This window comes from Ipomoea triloba, chromosome 5, assembly GCF_003576645.1.
Source record: "Ipomoea triloba cultivar NCNSP0323 chromosome 5, ASM357664v1".
In the NCBI taxonomy this organism is placed as follows: domain Eukaryota; kingdom Viridiplantae; phylum Streptophyta; class Magnoliopsida; order Solanales; family Convolvulaceae; genus Ipomoea; species Ipomoea triloba.
The window spans coordinates 24,818,425-24,835,770 of NC_044920.1; the positions used below are offsets into that span (position 1 = coordinate 24,818,425).

At 34.4% G+C, this 17,346-nt stretch overlaps 1 protein-coding gene across 1 annotated transcript; it reads left to right on the plus strand.

The window, feature by feature from the left end:
- Positions 1-8,030: 8,030 nt before the first annotated feature.
- On the plus strand, positions 8,031-16,606 carry LOC116020459. Its single transcript, XM_031260933.1, has 4 exons — positions 8,031-8,401; positions 8,711-9,331; positions 16,046-16,493; positions 16,592-16,606. The coding sequence occupies exons 1-4, from the start codon at positions 8,031-8,033 to the stop codon at positions 16,604-16,606; spliced, it is 1,455 nt and encodes a 484-aa protein (XP_031116793.1).
- The last annotated feature ends 740 nt before the right edge of the window (positions 16,607-17,346 follow it).

Sequence of the window (17,346 nt, forward strand, 5' to 3'; positions counted from 1 at the left end):
GACCAAAGTTCACTATGTACATGGTTAATTATGTCTAATTAAATTATTACATATTTTCACTTAATAAATTATATACATGTTACAAATACATTTATTTGCTATGAGATTGGACTGATACATCATCAAGCACATGTTCTTCCAACTCATGATCACCATTGTTGTTAATTATTCAGTACATTTAGATTGTATTGCAACACTAATTCCAACACACGAGACCAGAAGAATAATTTGTAGAAATAAAAACGAGTAGAAAGAAACAATTTGAAACATCGAAAAGAAATACTCAAAATCTAAGAAACACACATCTTAAATGATAGTTTTTTGCTACGGTGGGTGCTGTTATGCTTTCATTAATGGAGGTTTCATTGCTGCTATGAGTGGTCACTTATCAAGCTGTTTTTGCCCCTCATGGCAGAGTCTTTAGCATGTAAGGAAGTCTTATCTTGAGTAAAGGGTCGCGAAGTGTCAACAGTGGAGCTTCTCACTGATTTTTCCAATCTTCATCACTTCTTAACATTTTCTCATATTAATCTTTTCTCTTACGTTGGTTTTATTATTAATGATTGTAGAGCTGATATGTCTTCTTTAAATTACTTAGCTTAGTTCTTACTTCCTAGATCTTCTAATATAGTAGCTCACATTCTAGCTTCATCTGTCTATTTTTCGGCTAATACTTTGTACTGGAACTCTGTCCCTCCTGACTTTATTTATGTGCTTATATTCAGTAATCTACTGTAATTTTATTGCTTTAAAAAATGATAGTTTAATTCACTAAAATTTTGCCAAAAATACAGGCCAACCAGGCAAGGGATGTGGCAAATTTTGTACGCCACTCAAAGCTTTACAACATATGTGAATCTGTGAGTTAATATATATGTCCACAACCACAAGTTTCACCGGTGCAGGGATAACGTAGGACCGATCTTGTAATCCATTTTTGGGTTTTGTCTTCACTCTATTTTTTTCACCCCGGGCGTATCGGTATCGCTCGCTATATACGCGAGATTTAAAAATTCTCAATTAAAGTTTTTAATGATATAAATTTTTTATACATTAACTAGTATTTTCGCCCGTGCGATGCACGGAATGAATTTGTTATAACATATTAAAAATATTTGGATCGATATATAATTATTTAAATTAGAACATCAAATATTATATAGTGCAATTGAATATATGTTTTGGATCATTTATGTTTTTTGATGTTATTATTGCTTGAGTTTTGAGTAAATAATTGCTCAAATTAATAGCTAATGTGTAGATCTACGCATGCGGTGTTGTAACTTTGGAGATTTTATATATCATTATTTAAGATTTTTATAAATTGGACAGATGTACTTGTTCTCTAGCAACTCCGTTATAGGAATCAATTCTTATCTTAAATCATTTGTATGGAACCTATGTTTTTTGTCTAGATATATAACAATTTTGTCATTTTGTAAAAAAAAAAAATGAAAACATGAATTAATTAGTGCATTTTTTAGTTTTTCCTTCCTTTACAGTTTCCTTAAGAAAACACGAGTTAATTAATCCATATGTTAAGCATTTAATTAGTCCAGTCAAACTAAGAAGAACTGAAACTCAAATAAATATTGTTTGTGGTAAATCGAAAACAAAACAACCAAGGCTATCATGCCTTTTTGGGTTCAATCTTAGGCTTTTTCAAATTCTTTAAAGATGATGAACAATGCATGTTTATTCTCTTCAAAGACTACTGCTCAGGAGTGGTTTCATCAACGGAGATGACTTCTAGATTTGTCGAATATATAGCTTCCAGTGGTGTTATGCCCTGGTCGAAAATAACTATTAAAAAATCAAGGCTAAAAAAAATTTTATTGCATGAGGTAGAACAAAATTGTAATTAAAAATTACTTGGTTGCTATCCACATCTCCGGGAGCCTTCAACACTCAAAATCCTTGAGTTTAAACATGTCTTTGCGAAAATCAGAATCATCTTGATCCGTAACGCTAATCAAAGTGTCATTATTCGTTTTCATAATGTACTTTTGTTCGCACGACTTAAACCTCACGCGAGAGGTGTTTGCACAACAAAATTGTGAATATTATAGATTTTCCCTTTTTGCAAGAGTTTATTGAATTGTTTGAAAAATTCTTTAGAAATTTGGAAATGAATATTAGAAATTTGTAAATGAATACAAATTGCCTGAGAGAATCACCCATAAATATTAATATTAATTAATAAATAAATATTATAAATTTTATATCCTTTTCTATCATGAATATACTAAAAAATAGTAATAATTCATTATGTGATTATATTATGTGGATAACAAATTCATTATGTGATTATATTATGTGATGTGTATTGAAGTTTGATTGGCTAATATACAACATACAACATAAAGCAAAAATTCAGTATTCTAAAATAAACTATTTAACCAATATACTATGAGTATGAGCCTAAATTATAGTATAAGTCTAAAATATAGTATTAATCCCAATATTAATAAATAAATAATATAAATTTTATATTCTATGAGTAACAAATTCATTTTGTGATTATATTTTGTGGATAACAAATCCATTATGTGATTAAATTTTGTGATGTATATTGAAGTATGATTGTCTAACATACAACATTCAGTATTCTGAATTAAAACATTCAACCGATATAGTATGAGTATGAGTCTAAATTATAGTATGAGTTTAAATTATAGTATTAATCCAATATCACAAAAATTCAATGCTGTAAAAAAAGTGTATAAATGCAATATATACCTTGGAGTCATGGAATAAGCATGTCAGTGTTTGTTGGTTGATGGCAACACGTTGATATTCCTTGGACAAATAACAACGCATCAACCAGAGCCTTATAGAGCTTTTCCTTGTCCTAATGGATAGGTCGAAAGCAGTGACGTAATTTGACTCCATTACTAAGCAATAAAGAGAAAGATGAGAAATTGCAGAGAACAATAGAAAATATATAATGGTAGAATATTAGTCAATTAGTGATCTTTTTATATATTCCGCATATTAGTAATATCAGATTCATTTTCAGCCAATTATTCTTTTTTTTCAATCAATTAAAATATTAGATGCAGTAATATTTTTACCTAATTTCCGTTCCATTTTTAATTGATGTTGTAGAATATTATTATTGAAATATTTCCGTTCCTTTTTTAATTTACCTTTAATATTGTTTAAAATATGTTTTTACTATTGATGGTGTAGAATATTGTTATTGAAATATTTCCGTTCCTTTTTTTAATTAAAATGCAATGATCTGACAATTTCCTTTTTCATTTTAGTCAATTATTGATATTTTTTATTTGTAGAAAATTATTAATATTCATTTTCTTTTATATATTCAGTTAATAAGTAATATCAGATTCATTTTCAGTCGATTATTTTTTTCAGTCAATTAGTCAATTAGAATAATAGATGCACTGATATTTTTACCTAATTTCCGTTCTATTTTTAATTAATGATGTAGAATATTATTATTGAAATATTTTTATTCTATTTTTAATTTACCTTTACTACTGTTTAAAATTTAAAATATGCCTTTACTATTGATGATGTAGACTATTATTATTGAAATATTTCCTTTCCATTTTTAATTTACTTTTACTATTGATGATGTAGAATATTATTACTATTGAAATATTTCCGTTTCATTTTTAATTTTCGTTCTATTGTTTAAAATTGTGAAAGATTTACGATTTAATTGTGATTTGATTTATTCTACTGTGTAATATTATTGTGAAAAATTATAATACAATGATTTGACCATTTCCTTTTCTATTTTAATTAATTATGGATATTTTTTTTATTTCCAGTCAATTATTAATATTCATTTCCTTTTTCATGATATAATTGTCATTCTCTTTTCTATTTTTAATTTTCAATCAATTATTAATATTCATCTCCTTTTCTAATTTATCTAATTTCCGTTCCATTTTTAATTGATGATGTAAATATTATTGTGAAATATTTCCGTTCTATTTTTAATTTACCTTTACTATTTATTATTGTTTGGGCGGGAAATCAAGTAAATAGGATTTTATTTTTAAGGAATAAGGTACAAATAAGCCATTGAACTAGACACGAAAATGCAATTAGGCCACTGAACCAAAAAAAGTTGCAATTAAGCCATCGAACAACTTAAAATAATGCAATTGTACCAAATAACAGGTTAATTTGCCCATGTCACCGGTTACCTTGCTTACGTGGCACTAATTTAAATTATTTTATTATAAAAACATTAAAAAAAAAAAAAAACCACGCAGGCTTCCGTCGACCGGTTCTCCATATCCAGATCCATGGATCCATCTCCACTAAAATTACTCACCAATTGCCAATTCTTCATCTGAAGCTACTTCTGGCATGTTAATGTCTCGTCTGGTATCGTTAGAAGTAGAATGCATAGACATAGCTAGTGCCTGCTCCAACAAGGCATTTTCATCATCTTGAAATGTATCCATGAAAGCTTGGGTAGTTGGGTGTTAATGAAACTCACTTCTGAAAATTGAAACTAGTCCTTTTGGTTTTTGTCCAGTTTTTCTTATAATATATATAGTTATTGAAGGACCCCAACCATTAGATCAGAAGCCTTGCTTTCAGGTTCAGATCTTTCAACAACAATATTTTTTGTCATGCCAACGTCTTGGATAGTTGGCTGCTTTTCTCGATCCTTTCTCTTGTTCTGCAATTTCTTCAGCAACCCTCTATGCAGCTACTTCTTGTCTTGTTCAAACTCGAAGTGCCAGGGAAAGTTCAGGATCCAAGTTGGGATCGACACTAAATTCAAAGCCAGATAATCCACAAGCTGAAGCATCAGTCTCCATTGATCTTCATCTCCATATCCATAGGGACGAAGTCTTCGTCTCCATTGATATGGAGACCGTCGGTCTCCATCTTCATCTCTAGATCCATGCATGGAGACGAAGATGCTTCTTTGTCTCCATGGATCTGGAGACCGTTGGTCTCTGAACGAGGACTGACTTCTACTGTCGAAGGCAGCCTGCGTAGCTGTCATTTTTTTTTAAATTTTATAATAAAATAATTTAAATTAGTGCCACGTAAGCAAGGTAACCGGTGACATGGCAAATTAACTTGTTATTTGGTACAATTGCATTATTTTAAGTTGTTCGATGGCTTAATTGCAACTTTTTTTAGTTCAGTGGCTCAATTGCATTTTTATGTCTAGTTCAATGGCTTATTTGCACCTTATTCCTATTTTTAATTATAGCTTAGTGTGTGTGTGTGTGTATATATATATATATTATTGTTATTTCGTTTCATGGTAAGTTAAATATGTTTCCTTTTTTATTTTTCCTTTTTTACTGCTAATATTATTAGTATTAATCAATAAATTATGGACCATTTTTTTTTTTCATTTTCTATTGTTTGGACAAAAGTTGTTGGACGGGAAAGCATGAAATGGAAATTTTGTTAGGATTTTTCCTTTTTATTAGTAACCTTAGTATTATTAGTCTATTTCTTGGTAAGTTAATTCCATTTTGTTTTCTATTTTTTCTCGTAAGTTAATTTTGTTTCTTTTTTCATTTTTCATTTTTACTGCTAACATTATTAATATTAATCATTGAATTATGGGTCATTTTTTATTTTCCTTTTGTATTGTTTGCTAAATATTTTTTTTTCTTTTTAAATTGTTTTGGCTGAAGTGTTTGTGCGGGAATAAACGAAATGAGGATTTTGTTTTTAATAATATTATAGATTATAAATTATAGATATAGATTAGTAGCCAGCCATCAAGTATATATATATATGCTGTAGTACAGTTAGGTAAAATGCATGTTGTGATGAAATTGATCAGAACAAAGGCATAAATTGATCTACGTACATATTGACATTTAGCATTCCTTATGAATATTGAATTATTGTCTCTTACATACAAAGAGTCATCTAGGGAATTATTATCTTTTACGTTTGTAGACACTGCAATCTGTATACCAAGGAGAGATCCTTCCCACAATAGTCTTCATTTGTTTCTCGAATTACAGGAGCATTCATAGATGGAGAAGATAAAGATTGCTCTAAAGGTTAATCATTAGAAAGTAAATCAGGAATAAGGAATAAAGATTGATAAGTGCAAAAGATGCCATCTTTATAAGGTTGTTATCGGATCGTCTAGTGCACAATTCGTAGCTTTTGCGTTTGATTTGTCCCTTTATTGCGTTAGAATGCTTCATATTGCCATTGGACCCCGTTCCACACTTGGTTAATCATTTTGTAGGTAAAAAGATGGGCAAAAAGGCAGAAAATGGCTAGATTTTGAAGAAGGATTCACGAGTCGAAGTTGGAGTGCGAAATACACCATGGACGCCCAAGTGGACGCGCGTCCAACGCGCGTCCACCATGCGTCCACCCTTGCGTCCAACTTTTCGCTCTCTGATTCTCGCATAGCAGAACAACAGTCTGCTGTGGACGCGCAGTGGACGCGCGCGTCCAGCACGCGTCCACCAAGCAGCTCTCTGAAGTTGGAGTCTATGCAGCAGAAACGCAGCAGAAACGCAGTGGACGCCCCAGTGGACGCGCGTCCAGCGTGCGTCCACCCGTGCGTCCAGCGCGGAAAATTGGCGGTTGGGCGGGATTTAAAAGGGGAATTGAGCCATTTTGCAGGGGATCCATCACATTTTCATTTTAGATCAGTTTAGAATATTTCTCTCTCTAGGATTAGCCTAGAGAGATCTCCCCCAATTCACTCCACATTGCAATTCTTAGTTTAGATTAGAATTAGAGAAGAATTCCATTGTTGCAAGATTGAGATCTACATTCAATTTCAAGTTCAAGGTTTAATTTCAAGCTAAGTCTTTCTTTTAATTTCTTGTCATTACTTTTGCTTTTGCTATTTCAATTTCAAGTATGATTAGATAGATCTTTGTGGATTTGGATTGAGCAATGTTGTATGGATGTTCTTGAGCTTTGAATTGATTAATTAGGTTTTGCAATTGCTTTGATTATGAGTTTGATTGTGTGAATGGTGATCTTCTTTGACTCTTGTGTGGGAATGATCAACCTATATGAGAGGTGTTTGGAGAAGGAGTTTCACCTACGAGAGTAGGGATACTCCTTAGCCTAGCCTAGCACGTTTCCTTCCCACCTTTGAGAAAAGGGGGATTGGAAGGCAAATAGCACAACATGTGTTCGATAATTTGCCTCACCTAGCCTAGTTGCCATGAGAATGGGACTATGGACTAGATGATAGGCCAATGACCACGAGAGTGGCGTTGGCATAGTTGTCTTGCCTCATTTTCATTATCTAAGTGTTGCTAGCCTAGTATCTTAGGAAATCAAGGATACCTATATGAGTTGCAATATCCAAATCCTCCTTTCCACTTAATTGTTTCCTTTGTGTGTTCCTTATTTTCCTTATGTTTCATGCACCTTTCTTACCTATGTTTGGGTTAGCTTTCAAACACTAAACACTCTTGTGTTTAATCCCCTTACCGCTTGAATTCCCTCCTTGCCATCCTTTGAGAACGATACTCGGGAACTTCTTCCCGTTTTACCACCTATTACTTTCCATCCACCGCGAAAACTACACCCTTCAAATGGCGCCGTTGCCGGGGATGGCATCGGTTTTTGAGTAGTAAGTGCCTTTGGATTAACATGAGCAAGTGTTCAAGTTAGAGAGTCTAACCCCCCCTTTTTACTTTCTATTTTTTTTTTTGCAATTTACTTTGTTTACGTTTCCATCTTTTTGTCATTTCATTTGCTACTACTCTCACTTGCAACTACTTCTAGTTGCAAAAAACTCTCTTGTCTTTGTGTTGATAGGTTGATCCTCTATAATGTATTCTCAAGCAAGATATCAACAAGAGGATTACTATGATGACCAAGGAGGACATATGCAACCAAGGGGAGGCTATAATGCTCAAGTTTCTAACCCCTATGGTTATAGAGATTATGAGGACTATGAACAACCCTACTCAAGGGCATATGGATCTTCACAAGAAGAATATAATGGTCAACTTTCTAACCCCTATCGTTATGAAGATGATGAGGATTATAGAGCACAATATCAACCAAGAAAGCCACCACCAATGGATGAGGCTCCTACGGAAAGTTTTGAGGACAAAATGGTAAGGATGTTTGGTGAGCTTAGGCAAGAAATGGCCAACATAAGTCAAGAGTGGAAACAAGACTTTAGGCAAGAATTCTCCACTATAAGGAAAGATGTCTCCAATTTTAGACAAGAGAGTCATGCTTCAATAAGGAACTTGGAAACACAAGTAGCTCAAAACTCCAAGGCATTGGCCGAGAGATCACAAGGAGATGTCATAGAGGAAGAAGAGCCTAAAGAAGATGTTAAAGACAAAGAAGAAAACATTGAGCTTGCATATGGTAAGACACTTGACCCTATTAGTGTTAGCACTACTCTTGGTGATAAAATTTCTAAATCTTGGGCCGACATGTGTGATGAGAATAATGATTGTGATAATATTCATGTGCCTATTCATTTTGATAATGCTAACATTGATTGTGTTGATAATGGAGTTGAAAAAGTGGTAGATATGCCTAGTGAAAATAATTGCATAATTGAAGATGTTGATAATGAGGTCAATTTTCTTAACCCTTATGACTTTAGTGATAGTGATTCATTTGACTCCTCCGATGATGATGATGAAAATTGTGTTGATACTTGTGAAAATAATTCTTTCAATTCTATGGAGAATAATTCAATAGAGTCATGTGTGGATAATTTCTCTAATTCTTATGATAGCAACTCTTCCAATCCTTGTGAAAACAATTCTTCCGTTTCTTTAAAAGATAATGATGACCTTGAATCTTTCACATTTGATGATAATGCTTTGATTAATGAGAATGATGATAAATTGCATGAGATGGTATGTGGTGATGATGATGTGCATGATGATGCGAATGTGTGTGAATTGAATGATGTTGAGTTCTTGAAATTCTTTGATGATTGTATTGATGATGCTATGTATGTTCATGAATTTCTTGGAGAAGTTGAGGAGGAAATGGATGGAAGTGAAAGGGATGTTTTGTTGAATAGTGATGAAGAGAGGGAGAATGAGAAACGAGAAATAATGGTAGAAGGGGTTGAAAATGAGAATGATGTTCTTGAGTCTTTTACTTTTGGTGATGAATCTTTGTCAAATGAGCTTGCTAATGATTTGCATGAGATGCTTTGTGGTGATGATGATATGAATATCGAGGTTAGCTTGTGTGATCTAATTGATATTGAATTGGTGAACTTCCATGATAATTGCCTTAATGATGCTTTATATATTCATGATTTGATTGGTAAAGATCGGAGTGAAGAGAGTATGACTATAGAAAAGGAAAATGAAGAAGAAAATTTTGAAAATGAGAAGGTGTTGTTTGAGGAAGTTCTTGGCAAAATCATAGAAGAGGAAAAGGAAAAGACAAGAAATGAGAGTGTTAGGGAGGAAGTTGAGGATAAAGTGAGAAATGATGAAAAGGAGTTTGGTGAAAAGAAGGAAAATGAAAAAAGAGGAAAGTTGGAAGATAATAGCATACTCATGGACATGGATAGTTGCAAACCTTTGGAAGAGAGTATGCTATTAATAGAATTAAAGGAGTTTATCAATGCCCGACACTTGAGGGCATATCGTGAGGAAAGAGTGGATGGGGCAAAAGGACTTGTCCCCGTCCAAGTGTGTTGGAATGAAGGTTTGAAAGTTGCGTCGGGCTACGGACGTTAAACGGAGCGCTTCTCGGGAGGCAACCCGAGGTTATCTTACATTTTTATGCATTTTGTTTTTGTTGTTTACTTTTGCTTTCAATAAGTTTTGCATTGATGGAAATTGAATTCTCTAATATGGTTTATAGTATTGCAATGTGTTTGTTGATGATGTAGGGCAATTTATATATGGCTCAACGCTAAGAGGTTATGCCTTTCCCAGCATGATTAAAGGCAATGCACTTAAAGTGAGCTAAGGGGAGTCTCTTTATCTCCCTTACCTATTTTCATTGCCTATATGCTTGCCTTTTAAAGTGTGGAAAGGGGCATAGTTATGTTGAGACCTTTGACTTGTCCACCTTGTGTTTAGTGTGAACATCGAGGACGATGTTCGTTTTAAAGGGTGGAAAGAGAAGCACCTTTGTGCTTGAAGACTTTGATTTGCAAAAGTATTGCTTGACTTAGAATGTTGGATATGTTTGAAATGAATACATTGTTTAATCTATTTTGGGAAAATGTGTGTTTTGAATGAACCCTTGTTTCTCAATTAGGACTATCCCGTGGCAGAAAATTCTTATACTTTTGTGTAAATTTGACGAATTGTTGCTTGATTGTGTGATATTCACCTCTCATTTAACCCGGACCATAGTCAAGGAGGCAACGAAGTGGGAGTGTGCACCTATCAAACCTAGTAATATAATGCTTACTAAGCCCGGAATTGAACCTAATTTTCTTTGTTTTGCTCTCCCGAAGGTGTAGTGTGGGGTTGTGAAGGTGATGCTTTACTTTAAGTTGTTCANAGATAACCTTAAAGCCTTTTTGTTTATCACGCTAGAATCTAGGGGGCTTGAGGTTATAAGGGTGGTCTAATAGGTTTGGTTTGTGCACATCGGTCCCACTAGTTGGCTCGACTAGTGGCCCGCTTTAAATGGTTGGTGAACCCTTTATTGGATTGCATGCTTGACTCGTATGACAATTGGAAGTAATCTAAATGCTTTATTTTTACCAAAGGATTTTTGTTCTTGGGATAGTCGTTATTGAGAATCGAAGGATTGTTTAAGAACACATTTTCATGATAGCTTAAGGAATGTATTGATTTCAAATGTGTGCATCATTCTTGTGTCTTAGCTTGCTTGAATATCAAAGTTGTGGCATCTTTTTCACTTATGTGTGCTTGATTCAATGATAGCTTGCTTGAGGACAAGCAAGGTTTAAAGTGTGGAAAGTTTGATAAGTGCAAAAGATGCCATCTTTATAAGGTTGTTATCGGATCGTCTAGTGCACAATTCGTAGCTTTTGTGTTTGATTTGTCCCTTTAATGCGTTAGAATGCTTCATATTGCCATTGGACCCCGTTCCACACTTGGTTAATCATTTTGTAGGTAAAAAGATGGGCAAAAAGGCAGAAAATGGCTAGATTTTGAAGAAGGATTCACGAGTCGAAGTTGGAGTGCGAAATACACCATGGACGCCCAGTGGACGCCCAGTGGACGCCCAAGTGGACGCGCGTCCAACGCGCGTCCACCATGCGTCCACCCTTGCGTCCAACTTTTCGCTCTCTGATTCTCGCATAGCAGAACAACAGTCTGCTGTGGACGCGCAGTGGACGCGCGCGTCCAGCACTCGTCCACCAAGCAGCTCTCTGAAGTTGGAGTCTATGCAGCAGAAACGCAGTGGACGCCCCAGTGGACGCGCGTCCAGCGTGCGTCCACCCGTGCGTCCAGCGCGGAAAATTGGCGGTTGGGCGAGATTTAAAAGGGGAATTGAGCCATTTTTCAGGGGATCCATCACACTCCAATTTTAGATATCTTTAGAATATTTCTCTCTCTAGGATTAGCCTAGAGAGATCTCCCCCAATTCACTCCACATTGCAATTCTTAGTTTAGATTAGAATTAGAGAAGAATTCCATTGTTGCAAGATTGAGATCTACATTCAATTTCAAGTTCAAGGTTTAATTTCAAGCTAAGTCTTTCTTTTAATTTCTTGTCATTACTTTTGCTTTTGCTATTTCAATTTCAAGTATGATTAGATAGATCTTTGTGGATTTGGATTGAGCAATGTTGTATGGATGTTCTTGAGCTTTGAATTGATTAATTAGGTTTTGCAATTGCTTTGATTATGAGTTTGATTGTGTGAATGGTGATCTTCTTTGACTCTTGTGTGGGAATGATCAACCTATATGAGAGGTGTTTGGAGAAGGAGTCTCACCTACGAGAGTAGGGATACTCCTTAGCCTAGCCTAGTACGTTTCCTTCCCACCTTTGAGAAAAGGGGGATTGGAAGGCAAATAGCACACCATGTGTTCGATAATTTGCCTCACCTAGCCTAGTTGCCATGAGAATGGGACTATGGACTAGATGATAGGCCAATGACCACGAGAGTGGCGTTGGCATAGTTGTCTTGCCTCATTTTCATTATCTAAGTGTTGCTAGCCTAGTATCTTAGGAAATCAAGGATACCTATATGAGTTGCAATATCCAAATCCTCCTTTCCACTTAATTGTTTCCTTTGTGTGTTCCTTATTTTCCTTATGTTTCATGCACCTTTCTTACCTATGTTTGGGTTAGCTTTCAAACACTAAACACTCTTGTGTTTAATCCCCTTACCGCTTGAATTCCCTCCTTGCCATCCTTTGAGAACGATACTCGGGAACTTCTTCCCGTTTTACCACCTATTACTTTCCATCCACCGCGAAAACTACACCCTTCAAAGATTCTAAACATAGTTACGTTTCCATTGTATATGATTTTTTGATTATAAGGCACTTTTATTACCATTTAAATACTCTTTATTAAATGTTTTATATAGTATTAATTATCATTATAATGATTATTTTGAAAATATTTTATTTATTGCAAATATTAATATTTTGAAAAATTTGCTTATATTCATTAACTAATTTTTTTAATTATAAAGATAATTTTACTACTATTTAAATACTATATAATTACTTAATTTCTTATTTTCCATTATTAACTTAATTAGAATTATTTCGTTATAGTACTTAATTCCTTAATTTCATTATTAGCTTAATTATAATTAATTCCTTAATTTGTATAATAATTAAAATATTTTAATTATTGCAAATATTGATATTTTGAAAGATTTGTTTATATTCATTAACTAAAAAAAGATTTAATATACATTTGTAGAGACTGCAATCTGTATACCATGGAGAGATCCTTCCCGCAATAGTCTTCATTTGTTTTTCCCAAATTAAAGGAGCATCCGTAGATGGAGAAGATGAAGATTGCTCTAAACACATACAAATATTTGATAAAGTCATGAGTCAAATAACAATTATTCATAAATAATATAGAAATTATTTTTGAAGGATTTTAGAAAGATGGTGCACATAAACACTTACGAAAATGATTACTTTTGGAGAAAAAAGTATTTTGGTGAACATGAATACTTACTCTAGAAATCAAAATTCACTGCGCACACTCGAAACACTTATAGTTGATCATCCTTGTTTGCTAGTTCTTTTCTTCCTTTTGGCGAGAAAAGGGAAAAAATTATGGGGAAAGATGAAGAATTTTTTTGCAACAATGGAAGAAGATGGGAGAATATATACTCGGATTAAGATTATGTTATGGAAAGGAGTGCATAATGATTACTAATGAAGAGGATATAATGGGATTAGAATGAAATTAGGGAAAGAAATGTGTAGTATTGTAAGATATATATTTATTTATATAATAATTATTTCCATATGAAAGTATGTAACTGCCAATTTCATAATTACATATAGGCATAATAGGATAATACTATATATATATATATATATATATATATATATATATATATATATATATAATATGATTGACATTATAAAAAATTGTAACAATCAAAACCACATAATAATTACCATAATTACTAATAACCTATTATAATCAATTATAATTAATATTATTCTATAATAATAATAATTAATATTCTTAATATTTAATATTATTAATATTATTATTATTATAGTTACTATATTACTAAAATACCCCTACGTTGGGCGGGAAAGTTCTAGAGGAGGATAATTTTTTTATATATAGTATAGATTTTAGAGTTAATTTGATTTTTGATTTTAGATTTACAGGTATATATAAGTCTACTTTTCTTTATTTTCAAAATTAAACATGCATACACATATGATCCTAGTATTATGTTGCATGACAATTTTTAGTCCTTCGAAAAAAATCATTTAAATGACTTTAAATATAATGACATTTTATTTTATTCAGTTCTAAGTGTTATCGTTTTTTTTTCCTTCTAAATTTATATGTTTTATTTCACTTTTTTTTTGGGAACATGTTTTATTTCACTTTTAGTCTCTCCCTCGTTTTATTTCACTTTTAGTCTCTCTATTTCATAACATCCAAATGTTGGTTATAACATTATTGTGGCATGATCGCTTTTTTGTCATTCGTCAACAAATATGTTAAGATAACATTAAAAAGGAAATTATTAATCATTCAAAATCCTATTTTTTCTTCTTGGTAATAGAACAATACCAAGGTTCTATATTGATAAGTGCAAAAGATGCCATCTTTATAAGGTTGTTATCGGATCGTCTAGTGCACAATTCGTAGTTTTTGTGTTTGATTTGTCCCTTTATTGCGTTAGAATGCTTCATATTGCCATTGGACCCCGTTCTACACTTGGTTAATCATTTTGTAGGTAAAAAGATGGGCAAAAAGGCAGAAAATGGCTAGATTTTGAAGAATGATTCACGAGTCGAAGTTGGAGTGCGAAATACACCATGGACGCCCAGTGGACGCCCCAGTGGACGCGCGTCCAATGCGCGTCCACCATGCGTCCACCCTTGCGTCCAACTTTTCGCTCTCTGATTCTCGCACAGCAGAACAGCAGTCTGCTGTGGACGCGCGCGTCCAGCACGCGTCCACCAAGCAGCTCTCTGAAGTTGAAGTCTGTGCAGCAGAAACGCAGCAGAAACGCAGTGGACGCCCCAGTGGACGCGCGTCCAGCGTGCGTCCACCCGTGCGTCCAGCGCGGAAAATTGGCGGTTGGGCGAGATTTAAAAGGGGAATTGAGCCATTTTTTCAGGGGATCCATCACATTTTCATTTTAGATCAGTTTAGAATATTTCTCTCTCTAGGATTAGCCTAGAGAGATCTCCCCCAATTCACTCCACATTCCCAATTCACTCCACATTGCAATTCTTAGTTTAGATTAGAATTAGAGAAGAATTCCATTGTTGCAAGATTGAGATCTACATTCAATTTCAAGTTCAAGGTTTAATGCCTAGCTAAGTCTTCCTTTTAATTTCTTGTCATTACTTTTGCCTTTTGCTATTTCAATTTCAAGTATGATTAGATAGATCTTTGTGGATTTGGATTGAGCAATGTTTTATGGATGTTCTTGAGCTTTGAATTGATCAATTAGGTTTTGCAATTGCTTTGATTATGAGTTTGATTGTGTGAATGGTGATCTTCTTTGACTCTTGTGTGGGAATGATCAACCTATATGAGAGGTGTTTGGAGAAGGAGTCTCACCTACGAGAGTAGGGATACTCCTTAGCCTAGCCTAGCACGTTTCCTTCCCACCTTTGAGAAAAGGGGGATTGGAAGGCAAATAGCACACCATGTGTTCGATAATTTGCCTCACCTAGCCTAGTTGCCATGAGAATGGGACTATGGACTAGATGATAGGCCAATGACCACGAGAGTGGCGTTGGCATAGTTGTCTTGCCTCATTTTCATTATCTAAGTGTTGCTAGCCTAGTATCTTAGGAAATCAAGGATACCTATATGAGTTGCAATATCCAAATCCTCCTTTCCACTTAATTGTTTCCTTTGTTTGTTCCTTATTTTCCTTATGTTTCATGCACCTTTCTTACCTATGTTTGGGTTAGCTTTCAAACACTAAACACTCTTGTGCTTAATCCCCTTACCGCTTGAATTCCCTCCTTGCCATCCTTTGAGAACGATACTCGGGAACTTCTTCCCGTTTTACCACCTATTACTTTCCATCCACCGCGAAAACTACACCCTTCAAATGGCGCCGTTGCCGGGGATGGCATCGGTTTTTGAGTAGTAAGTGCCTTTGGATTAACATGAGCAAGTGTTCAAGTTAGAGAGTCTAACCCCCCTTTTTTTACTTTCAATTTTTGCAATTTACTTTGTTTATGTTTTAATCTTTTTGTCATTTCAATTGCTACTACCCTCACTGTCAACTACTTCTAGTTGCAAAACACTCTCTTGTCTTTGTGTTGATAGGTTGATCCTCTATAATGTATTCTCAAGCAAGATATCAACAAGAGGATTACTATGAAGATCAAGGTGGATATAGGCAACCAAGGGGAGGCTATAATGCTCAAGTTTCTAACCCCTATGGTTATAGAGATTATGAGGACTATGAACAACCTTACTCAAGGACATATGGATCTTCACAAGAAGAATACCAACCAAGAAGGCAACCATCAATACCTCAATATGATGATAAGGCATATGATGTGTATGATGATCCACCACCAAGGCAAATATCAAGAACTCAATATGATGATAGAGAATATGGTGATTACCACTACTCAAGAAGAGCCCCACCACTACCTCAAAGCTATGATTCAAAATCTTACCAATCTACCCACTATGACGAGGATGATGACTACCCTCAACAAAGAGGATTCTCTAATTCTCAATCCTACGACTCTTACCCATCCCAATCCTACTCTCCACAATCTTACACTCAAAACACACCTCTACCCAAAAAGAAATCTATTATCGAGCACATGTATGACCATTGGTTGAAACCCAAGCCAAGAGACCCAAATGACCGCTTCAAGACCATTGAGGAACACATGTTTGAAGATATGAATCGACAAGTGATTTGTTATGTTTGTAAAGGGCCTCACTATAGGTATCAATGCCAAAAGTACCCATATTGCAAGAAATGTAAGACTAACTTCCCATGTGAATGTAGGTACAAGCACCATAGGGACGAAATTGATCAAGAGTGCAACCACTATGAGAATGAGGAGTACATGATGCAACCATATGAGGAGGAAAACATGGAAGACATGAAGAACAAGATGTTGGCAAGGATAGAAGAATTAAAGCAAGAAATGGCCAATATTAGGGAAGGGTGGAAGCAAGAATATGAGAATGTTGAGGAAAAGGAGGGTGATGGTGATGTGGAGATAGTGTGGGAAGAGGAAAAGTCATGTGGTGACACTATTGAGCTTGCATGTGGTAAGACACTTGACCCTATTAGTGTTAGCACTACTCTTGGTGATAAAATTTCTAAATCTTGGGCCAACATGTGTGATGAGAATAATGATTGTGATGATATTGGTGTGCCTATTCATTTTGATAATGCTAATATTGATTGTGTTGATGATGGAGTTGAAAAAGTGGTAGATATGACTAGTGAAAATAATTGCATAATTGAAGATGTTGATAATGCTTGTGTTGAGATGCCTAGTGATGAAATTGGTGTTAAAGAGCATGATAATTTTTGTGATGAGCCATATGATGATTCTTTTGATCATAATTGTGGGGATGCTTATATTGAAAATGTTGTTGGTAATGTGGATTGTGTTGTTGATAATGTGCATGCCAATCCTTTGGAGAATGTGGGTAATATTAATGCTAAACATGATGATGAAAATTGTTTTGATACTTGTGAAAATAATTCTTTCAATTCCATGAAGAATGATGCAATAGAGTCGTGTGAGG

Excerpts from the sequence above, each read along its gene's own strand:
- LOC116020459 (XM_031260933.1), top strand. The coding sequence starts at position 8,031 with ATGGATGAGGCTCCTACGGAAAGTTTTGAGGACAAAATGGTAAGGATG. Across the intron at positions 8,402-8,710 it reads TCTAAATCTTGGGCCGACAT|CAACTCTTCCAATCCTTGTG; the intron begins GTGTGATGAGAA and ends TTCTTATGATAG. Across the intron at positions 9,332-16,045 it reads TTTGAAAATGAGAAGGTGTT|GACATATGGATCTTCACAAG; the intron begins GTTTGAGGAAGT and ends ACCTTACTCAAG.